The sequence below is a fragment of the Pediculus humanus genome, genomic scaffold (assembly GCF_000006295.1).
Source record: "Pediculus humanus corporis 1103172107426 genomic scaffold, whole genome shotgun sequence".
Taxonomy (NCBI): Eukaryota; Metazoa; Arthropoda; class Insecta; order Psocodea; family Pediculidae; genus Pediculus; species Pediculus humanus.
Window position 1 is genome coordinate 28,021 of NW_002987049.1, and position 11,034 is coordinate 39,054.

General features: G+C 21.9%; 2 protein-coding genes across 2 annotated transcripts; both read right to left on the minus strand.

Moving 5' to 3' along the window:
- Positions 1–1,500: 1,500 nt before the first annotated feature.
- On the minus strand, positions 1,501–6,016 carry Phum_PHUM075240 (gamma-tubulin complex component, putative; the record flags this gene model as incomplete). The annotated part of the gene is made up of 15 exons (XM_002423577.1): positions 1,501–1,695; positions 1,779–1,985; positions 2,088–2,308; positions 2,394–2,526; positions 2,602–2,806; positions 2,903–3,095; positions 3,191–3,342; positions 3,450–3,586; positions 3,731–3,958; positions 4,115–4,300; positions 4,379–4,494; positions 4,587–4,715; positions 4,795–5,095; positions 5,174–5,451; positions 5,929–6,016. The coding sequence occupies 15 exons, from the start codon at positions 6,014–6,016 to the stop codon at positions 1,501–1,503; spliced, it is 2,769 nt and encodes a 922-aa protein (XP_002423622.1).
- Positions 6,017–7,199: 1,183 nt separating this feature from the next.
- Phum_PHUM075250 (uncharacterized protein) lies at positions 7,200–8,382 on the minus strand (the record flags this gene model as incomplete). The annotated part of the gene is made up of 2 exons (XM_002423578.1): positions 7,200–7,841; positions 8,173–8,382. 2 exons carry the CDS (start codon positions 8,380–8,382, stop codon positions 7,200–7,202), a joined length of 852 nt encoding a protein of 283 aa, XP_002423623.1.
- Between the last annotated feature and the right edge of the window lie 2,652 nt (positions 8,383–11,034).

Genomic DNA, 11,034 nt, shown 5'->3' on the forward strand with positions numbered 1-11,034 from the left:
CAATATTCTACGAATTTTACGTTAAAAAAAAAAAAAAAAACTTTTTCCTTTAAATTTATTTAATAAATAATAAACTATCTTTCTTTTTTAACTTATATTTTAATTTAAAATATTGTTGAAATATTAATATAATAATAAAAAAATATAAATAAATTGTTAAAAATTGAATTAGTAGAAAAAATATATTATGAAATAGTTTACAACAAAACTCTCCCATTGATAATAATACAAATTAATATAACCTAATTGAAAAAAAAAAAACTAAAAAACGGTATAATTGTTCTTATTTTTAATAAAGAAAATGTTTTTCTAGATGCCTTAAAATATTACCAAAATATTACTTTATCAATCTTTCAGTTACAACTTTACTCTAATGAATGGTAAAATGTGAACCTGAATAATCGAAATGAATTTTCTTCAATTAAAAAAATTAATATAATAATGTTATTTACGGTTATTTAATACTAAATATAAAAATAAAGCATTTTATGTTAGTTTTTGTTTAGTAAAAATCATTAGTAATCATAATAATAAATAATGTAACTTATTTAATTTACTGTTACATTATTTGAAAATAAATTTTTTTTTTGTAACTTTCAAGTTTATGCTATGGCACCAACAAATTTAACAATTTTCACAGCATTAATTACAAACGATCAATGTGTTTTATATTCACAAATATAAAAATAAAGTAGTGTTTATATAATAAATATTTTCTTTCAGTTACTTTCTAAGTTAGTTATTCCATCTTTTGAATCCCTTCTACTGACTCTACATTTCCTAAAATAAATAAATAAAATACACTAAAACTACAATTTTTGTTTGTAATCATCAATGTTAAAAGTAATTAAATGGAATTGACATTATAAACATTTTTTTTTTATCTAGCCTTAAAACTTGATGAATAATTTTGTCGAAATCATTATAGTAAATTTGTGAAAGAAAAGAATTGAAAAGCTAAAATTTTAACAGAATGCAATGGCTGAACTTATTCGTTTCTTTTTATTAAATGAACTTAAGGACCAAATTCTTTTCTTTATGTCTATGCTATTATTTCCAATTTCAACATCATTTATTTATTTTACTTTTATCTAAAATTACCACCTATTGTTAATCACATCAGTAAAAAAAAAAACATAAATTTGGTTATCGTTCACCCAATACATAATTTTAATGAGCCAAAAATGTTGTACATACAGAATATAAAACAAAAAATAAATTGTAATATTTAATTATTTTCAACATAAGAACCATTATGTATATATATTTTACAATGGGGACACATATTTCACACACAAATAATAATAATAATAATAATTATTTACAGATTTTAATTTACTAAAAGCCATCATTAGACGTCGTATATTTTAAATATAAAAAAATAAAAAAAATACTTCCCTTAAGGAAAGAGAATAAAATAATATTTACATATTATATATATGTACATCAGATGGAAAATGATTTTTAAAAAAAAAGAAAAAGAAGAGAAAATAAATAAATTTACCTAGGAAGTAATGGAGAAGTTGTAATGCTATCTCCCATTGAAGATAAACGACGATGTTGAAAAGTTAATGGCGCAACCAATCGTGAATCTAAATTTTTATAATGTTCGTTAAAATCTAATCTGATGCTTAAAAGTTGAAGGCTTAAATCATTTTGACTATTTAACATGAGTAAAAATTTTTTAATTGTATCCTACAAGAAAAAAAAAACAACTCTCTTTAATAAAAAAAAACAAAAATTTTTGAATTTATAATATTAGTTAAAGGAACACTTACGCGGTAGGTTTTGGCAAGAATTTTTAAATTCATGTACGCAGTGGGTATAAATTTTTGAGTGAATTCTTTGTGTTTTAATATTTGATCGGAATCTGAAGAAGAAACATTTTTTTCAACTTCTTTTTGAGCTTGAGACATTAATACATCCACTTGATTGTGTAATTGAAGTACGAGGTCGTACACTATGCAAAGTTGATTTGATAATTCCTAAAAAAAAACAAAAATATTTAAATTTATATAAAATTAGTGTTCCCCCCGGGAACATTAAATAAATTTAACTATATTACAAATAATTTAATGTTTACTAACTTCGTGTAAGTCATCTTTAAAAACTCCAGCTCGAACATTAGTTAAAAATCTTTGATGAGCCGAAATAACTTCATCCAAGTTTTCAGATTCATTAATTTCATCTAATAACTCGTTCCAGGAACATTCCAAAACTTCAAATAAAAAATAATACTGCGTTTGTCTAATAAAATGAACCATTTCAGATGTAAGTTCGTTACATTGTTTAAGCAAAGGTGCTAAATCTAAAAAAAAATTTTTTTTTTTTTTTTAACATAAATTATTTTATTAATTTTGTGAAATTATTTCTTTTTTTTTTTTGCACCCTACCAGTGACTTTTTTAAGAAATTTAGACGACGTTATTTGTTTTTTCCATAGTTTCGATAATATCATTTCCATTCTTTTTGCTTTCCACAATGCATAAAAAAGGAGCTGATAAATTTCTTTGGATAACGAAAAAACCTGCAAGTGAATTAAAAGTAAAAAAATTAATATAAACGGGATTAAGAAAATCGATTGAATAATTTAAATTATTACCGTTCCGATCGGTCCATCGACGTGATATCTTAAATAAAATACATCCCAACCGGTATCACCCCTTGAATGACTCAATGTGGCCGCATCTAATCGATTTAATATTGTTTCGTTATCATATTGTGCAGAAGTTGCTCTGATGGCACTCTCTAAAATTCCATTCAAATGATGGGGATGCAATTGATCCGCTGGTTTTTCTAATACTTCTCTGTAATCCAGAACATATTCAGTAAGTAAATTTATAAATCATTTCGTCGAATGTTTAAAATGAACGTGATGATTATAATTAAAAATTTTTACTAACGCCAACAAATCAATAAAATGATGAATAAAATCACCCTGACCCAAGAGTAGATATTTTCTGTGTGCTTGAAAATGATTCAACAATGAATATTTATTTATTAAAACATCCATAACTCTTTTATTTGTTTGTTTGTAAACTGGGTCAATTAATTGATGCAATTCATCTTCTTTTTCCAATAAATACATGACTTCAACTGTTTAAAATTTTTTAAAAAATGTAATTTTTTTATTATAATAACATTTTAAATAACAGTTAAATTAAATTATTTGATCAAAATTAAAAAAATACCGTCAGTATTTAAAAAAACATCCTTTATTCTGTCTCTCTGAGAAAAAGGTTTGTCATCGCAACAAATTTCTCGTAAGAAATTAATACTTTTTCCCACGGAAAGAATTTTATCCGCCAGTGATACACTAATAAATTTTGGTAGCATTGAAATTCTTAAAAAAAAATATATGTATATAAAAGTATTTAATTAATAAACAAAATAAAAAATTTTTTATTATTTTTCATAGGTAAATACAAATTATAATCTGTACATAATTACCTAACGGTATACTTTTCATGCCACAATCTGTCACCACTAATATTGTTATTGGAAGCAATAAAAAATTCTTTATAAGGATCAGCCAATTCTCCATCCAGCAACCATTTTATTAACATTGAATACAAAGGCTTGCATATCTATTTAAAAAAAAAATTAATGTTTTCAAGGGATGCTTAAAGTTCAATGATGGGTGAAAACCTCAAAAAAAATTTTTATAATTTTGTGTTCCAATATGTCTAATACTTCATAAAATTTATTAATATTTATTGTTTAAAACTTACCTGATACAAAATTCCTTTCACAAGGGTTTGAAGTTCAGGATTACCGTGTTCTATAAAACTATGAATTCCAGATGCCAGGTATCCTCCTTGATAATGCTCCGTGAAATGTAATATACTAATTAAATCTTGAAATATTTTTGTAGGATATAAGGACAAGAGTTTGAGTCTTTCTGTTGTAACCAATGATTTTCTAAATGAAGTATCACATGTTTCTTTTGATATTTCTTCCTGAAACTATAATGAATTCGTTCTTTAATATATTTAACAAACATTAAATTTAAAATACCTTAATTTAATCGAAAGAAAATTGTATACTAAATTTTTTTCATTTGATAAAGACATTACTTGTAAATATTTAAATATTCATTTTAGTTAAAAACTTACTTGAGTTTGAATATTAGCAATTAATGTGTAATAGTCACTTAATTGTTCTCGTACATATGCAATTAAACTTTTTCGTACCATTCCAGCATTTGGAAGCTCCACCATATATTTTTGAAGAGTATTATGAAGATAACCCAATAAAGCCAAGTTTTCAGCCTTTTCTTTTAAAGATCTATCCATGGTATACTGAAAGGAACAATGTAGTGTTTAAATTTAAAATGTAGAATTCGAATTCAATTGATTTTTTTTATAACAACATCTTACTTTATCATCTATATAATAGGTTAAAGTTGCAGAATTCAATTTAAAAATTTCTCCTTCGATGCCTTGCCAAGTGAAAATAATTGATCTGATTATATCCCATTCAGAAAGGCCTCCATCTAAATCTGAAAAAAAAAAAAAAAAAAAAGTTTGCTTTTTAATTTTCAATTAAAATATATGATTTAAATAAAATAAAAAAAATTTGTCTTACCAGAGTATTTAAGCAAATAACCATCAGTAGCTTTAATAAGTTGTTTCGATCCAGGTGACCAAGACTGTAAACGATTGCAGGCTAGATCCGATGATCTTTGTGTAGATGATCGATTAGACCAAGTAGTACCTGTTAATTTGAAAAAAAAATTAATTTTTTTTTTTTTTTTAAAACTAAAAATGAAATAAGTTATATGAATATTTTATACCATTAATACAAGCACGAGCTCTTGATGTGTTTGTACTAGTGCTTTTAGTTGAAGAATCTAAACTTGAAGATGATACATTTGAAGTAGCGGAAAATAATTCTTCAACTGTGGGAGAGTTCACAGAATGAACACTAACAATATCTACTTTATCATGGTTTACTTTTCTGTTCCTCTTAAGTTTGATTTCTGGAATTGACAGCTTTAATGGTTCTATTATGAGTTCTTCTAATTTTTCTCTTTTTCTACCCATTTTAAAAAGGAATTTTAAAGAAGCAGTACGATCAGAAAGCATAATATTTTTCTGAAAAAAAAAAAAAAAATTAAGTTAATTGTAGTATTAAAAAAAGTGAATAATAATGTAAATTCTTTCAAAGCTTACATCATACTGAATTTTTTCTGATAATTCAAAAAATTCTTTGGCAACATTTTTATCCGTTTGATTTAAATACTGCATAATTTTTTTTTGGTCATTAATGAGCTCCTCATCAGTACCAATATTGAGGTCATGGACACTTTCTGTGAAAATACCTGTACTACAATTTGAAAGAGATGCTGCTGAGGAGTTTTGTGATAAAAGTCTAGGACTGTGTTGTATTTTTTTAAACCTATCATGAGAAAGTAAATCTCTCATGATAATATAAAAATTATCAGCTACATCTAAAAAGAATAAATGTAAATAAAATTAATAATACAATTTTAATTCTAAGATATTTTAAATTCATATTAAAGTGTTACATTTGTTATTTTATGTAAATAAAAATTAAAATGTAAATTAATTAAAACAATAAAATTGCATAAATTTAAAAAAATCAAAATTTACAATTTGACGTTTGACGTTTGGAAACTTAAACATTTTTGTAGTATTTAATTAAAAACTAAAAATATAATTTTAATAAACTAAATAAAGGTTTGATTTAATTGAACTAATATAAAAAATGCTTATTAATTTATAATTACATAAAACATTTCTAACTCGAAAAAGCCATAAATATATAATTTTTAAATATTTCGTAAATTTAGTTTTTAATTAAGGTTACATTTCTTTGTTGAATTTTTAAAATTTTTATTAGATTTGTTTTTATCACTGAACAATGATTATAAAAATTTAGGAGCCAAAATCAACTGACAATTTACCTTGATTTTTTTCCGCGATTATAAAACATAATTTTTTTAACAATGATTCCGTAGATTCAAGAGAAGACCGATTTCGATGTTCTGCCATAGATTTATTTCATTTTGCACAGTTAAAAAAAAAAAAATTAGAGAATTAATAAGAAGCCGAGTAAAAATAATCTCAACAGAAATACTACTAAAGGTCAGTTTTAAATGAATTTGTTAGTGTTGCCAACTTAATCAAACTTTTTAACTGAAATATTCCATTGAAATCTATTACTCTGTGATATTTTTAAGAAAAGTTTTAAATTTGCATAGTATAGAATAAAACGATATTTTTTATTACTTCCCGAATTTATAACTCTTTTGTAAACTTATTTAATTTTTCCTAAAATACTTTAAACACATTAATTTTTAACAAGAACCCAAATCACTTTATCCTTATTAAAACATATATGAATAACTATCAGTAATTAAATTCATTAGAAATAAACATTTAAAAGTAATGAGTTAAAATGCGAGTATAACTTACAAAAAACTGCATGAAAATAATTTATTACAAAAAAATTAATTTTTATATCCACATTGATTTATAAATTACAAAAATAAATTTTTTATTAAAAATTTTATTGAACTTATATATTAGCCAAGTTTTAATGTAAACACCTCCTTAAAAATGTTTTACAAAAAACTTTGATTTAATTCATTGTCTAACAGCTAAAGTAAAATTTATGACTTGAACGTGGTATATTAATAACCGGAAATGCGTTACAATAATTATGATTACTATGATACAAATTAAAATTTTTTCCAACAGAAAAACAGACAATAAACATTACAAAATGATTGTAATTTTAATAATAACATATATATTTTTCTTTTATAAAAATAAAATAATTAAATATAAATTTATTGACAATATACTTTTAAAAAACAAAATAAAAATAATTTTTTAAATCCACCATTTCATCACAAATAAAGAAAAATCATACTTCGTATAATTATTTTATTTAACAAATCTGTAAAAATTATATTTTACTTTAAGGCATCTTTAAGTGAAATAAACTTCAAATGTTTTTTTTTTATATAGTTTTAAAAAAAAAATTAATATATACATTCTATAATTAAATGTTAACAGAGAGTAAAATATTGACATTTCCTTTCTTTGAAAATTTTAAAGATAATTATAATACTATAAAAAACATTTTTATTAAAGTTTTTTTATTTAATCTTGAATTGTCTGATTTACCCCTATACTTTGACACATCATTTTATTTAATTAAATATTTTGTTTATTCATCACTTTTCAATTCTGAATGATCTACTAATTTATATTCAAAGGAACCACCCGTTTCAGTACAGTAATCAGAAAGGCACTTGGTCAATGAAACTTGATCAAAAACCATATAAATAGGTTTTTCATTATGATCTTTATGTTTTAAGGGCTCCCCTATACTTTTGTCATTTGTTAAAATAACTCTTTCTTTCATATTTTTAAACAAATGCCAAGTGGATTCTGAAATGATATAATATAATCTTGGCTTATTTAAGTCCGAAAAATTATCACAGGTTAGGTCTAGTATATCAATTTTACACGCGTTTTTCCCTATTAGTTTAGGTACTAATTTGGCCATATCATTTAAAAATAAATCACATGGTTCATAATTTTTTTCTTTACTAGGCCCAGTGATGGTAACTTCTATAAATTTCATATTAGAATTAAAATTTTCTTTGCAAGAGTTGTCAGTATTAGAATTTGAAGCATTTTTTGTATCATCATTAAAATTGTTTTCATAGCAATGATCAGTTTTTTCAAAATCAGAGGTGGTAAAATCCGAAGATTCAGCAGCCAAATCTTCAGTGTTTGTCAAATTTAAAAGAGGTTTCTTGTAACCATTTAATAAAGATTCCGAAGTTGTTTTGATATTTCTTCTCTTATTTTTTTGACCTATAAAAATTTTTAATTGTCTATAAAATAAATTTAAAAGTTAAATTAGAATCATAAAAATTATATTTTTAATTTAAAAATATAAGTTTTTCCTTATTTTGATTTATAAAATCAATTTAAATATTTTGTCATTGCTTATTTATGAAATAGACAAGCAACATATTTAGTAAAAAAAGAAATGTTTTATAAAATATGTATTAATCTAATATAAGTTTTTTTTTAAAGTTTTTTAAGTTTTTTTTATATACAACCTAATTTATTTCACCTGTTTCTCCCTTAAATTTGAATTTTCTCTTATTAAAATTTTCCGAATTCACTTTAATATAACCTATGGTTCTTGAGCAATAATCCTCTGATTCTGATCCTGAGCTAATTTCTATGTTACAATAATTGTGTTCAGTTAAAATAATTTCTTCATTCATTATCTCAAAATTAATTGGAAGAAGTTTATAATTATAATTTTTAGAAAAGTGCTCAGCATCATCAAATATTGTATTATTCCCATGTAGTAAAATTTCACCATTCATTCCAAGTTCCATATTTTTTCAATTTAAATATTAACAAATATATATTTTTTAAAATAACCATACAGTATTCCTAAAAATGTGACAATAATAAGTAAAAATATAATTTGCTATTATTTGAAATTAAGTTTTACAATTTTTTTATTATTAACTTGTGAAAAATTATGAATTAAAAAGGTTTCTGACAGAATATGATACATACAAGAATAAAACGTACAAAAAAAAAAAAAAAAACAGTTGCATTTTGTTTTGCCTAACATTAATGTATATTTATTATTTTTGAAAAATACTATAATATTTTTTACATCTTATTCCTAATTAGAAGTTGTTTATACTGTATTTACTTTATTTTCAAACCCTACGTTTTCTAAAATTTATTTTTAATTAAATAAAAAAAACAACAAACTCTAAAGTTAATAAATGCTGTAGATAATTATCAGGTAACCTTACTAATTCATACTATTATAATTAACTGTTTACATAACTGTTATATTTTTAGATTTTTTCAAATTAAAACCCTAATTTATTTAATTAAGAAAAAAATGAAAATTATTGCAGTAATTTTGAAAATTAAAAATCATAAGGGTTTGTTTCAAAAAATACAATTAGGTACATTAAAAAATTTTAAATATAAGGAAATGTATAGATATGCTACATTTTTATATACATTAGTAAGTTAATTTTAATTTTGAAACATTAGAAGAAATAAAAAAAAAAATTTTTAAGATTATAAATTATTAATTTTGTTAAAAAGTTATAAAATAAAATATAAAAATATTTGTAGTAAACAATGGAAAGTTAATAAAAAGTTTTAAAATATATATACCTCAATATGTTCTGAAAAATCAAAAAAAAAAAAAAAAACAAATTAAATATCAAAAAAAAAAAAAAATAGGAAATAAATTTTTATAATGTGAATTATTGTTTAATAAAAATTTGAGCAATATCAAATTTTTATTTATTAAATAGAATAATTTTACAAAAATCAAAATATAACATAAGTTTTGACGAACAATGTATATAACCAAGGTTGCCAATTATTTCAAATTCTATAACCACGTCAAATTTTTATAATCTTAAAAATTAAATTTTTTTTTAAAAGTTTTCCTTATTACAAAAAAATTACTTAAATTCCAATAAATTAAAAATTAATTTTCAAAATAATTAGAGGAAAAAATATAATTTTTATTAATTACCATTTTTCAAAATACTCATGATAATTAAATATATAAAAAATTAAAATAAATGACATTACTTTAACTTTTTCAACCCATCAATACAAGTGCACAAAAAAATTACCTTTTCTTACAACAGGTACAAAAAATAATGTACAAAAATACATACAATTTAAAAGTAATGTTAAAAAGAAAAATTTCAACATGATTAAAAATAGGTCATCACAAAAAATTTGTTAAGTCCTGGATAATAAAAATAAGCTGAATGATTTTAAATAAAAATTAAGGAAAATGGTTTAAATGTGAGAGAGAGAGAGAGAGAGAGAGAGAGAGAGAGAGAGGATTTTTTTCAATTAAATGTATTATAAATACATCAAAAATAAAAATAAAATTGATTGAGCGTCATTGCAAATGTTTCAGTAATTTGTAATTAATAGTGACGTATGTAAAATATGGTTTAATTAATTGAGTATTAATTTCTTTTCAAAGCAGGCAGACCGAAAACGAGATTAGTAAAAGCTTATAAACACCTATGGCAGCCATTAATGAACCCTTAATTGCAGGTGACATGAGAATTATTATTTTTGTTTTTTTCTCTTTTTTCTCAATTTATTCATTTTTATTTTTACATCAAGTACTGTTATTATCATTATTTAACAAGAGAAAAAATTATTTAAATAAATAAATATTTATAAATATTTAAAATGATGTTGACCAGTACTCTTTCATACTAATTAAACAGAAAAAGATACAAAAATTGTGTTTTGAAAAAAAAAAATATATATAATTCATTAAATTTTTTTTTTTTTTGTTGTTAATTACCGAACTGTGCATTTTAACTTTTCTTATTATATAATTAAAGAAATTAATTAATTAATTAAATATATTAAAACATGTAATTACAGAACCACGCCCGGAGTATTGAAATACCCAAAAAAATTTTTTCAAAATGGAGAATAAGTTTTTTTTTTTTTTTCTTTTTTGTTCTTGTAATTAATATTAATATAAAAATAATTTATAATATAAATATTATACGAAAGTAAAAAAAAAAAAAAAAAAAAGGTAGAAAAATGATGAATTTAAAATTCAAATTTAACAGTTTTTAAATGTTAATTTAAATTCAAATGTTAAGAGAAATAATTTTCTTTTTCCCATTTAACAAAAATTATTATTTTTTTATTTTAATTTTCTTTTTTTTTACAAGTAATTAATTATTATTATTATTATGATAAAATAAAATTATTTGTGATCTTTTGTATATATTGTGAATTTTAAAAATAAAAAATTTTTATTTAACTTATTCTCATGTTAATTTATTATTTCCTATTTTTAAAAAAACCGTTACTTATTAATTTATTTTAATTTAAAATGTCGTTAAACACATATGAGTAGGCGTGTACCATATTTTCTATAAAAATAAACATATAATTATTATTATTATTATTTCATCAATATATATTTAGGCATATGTCAAGCATAT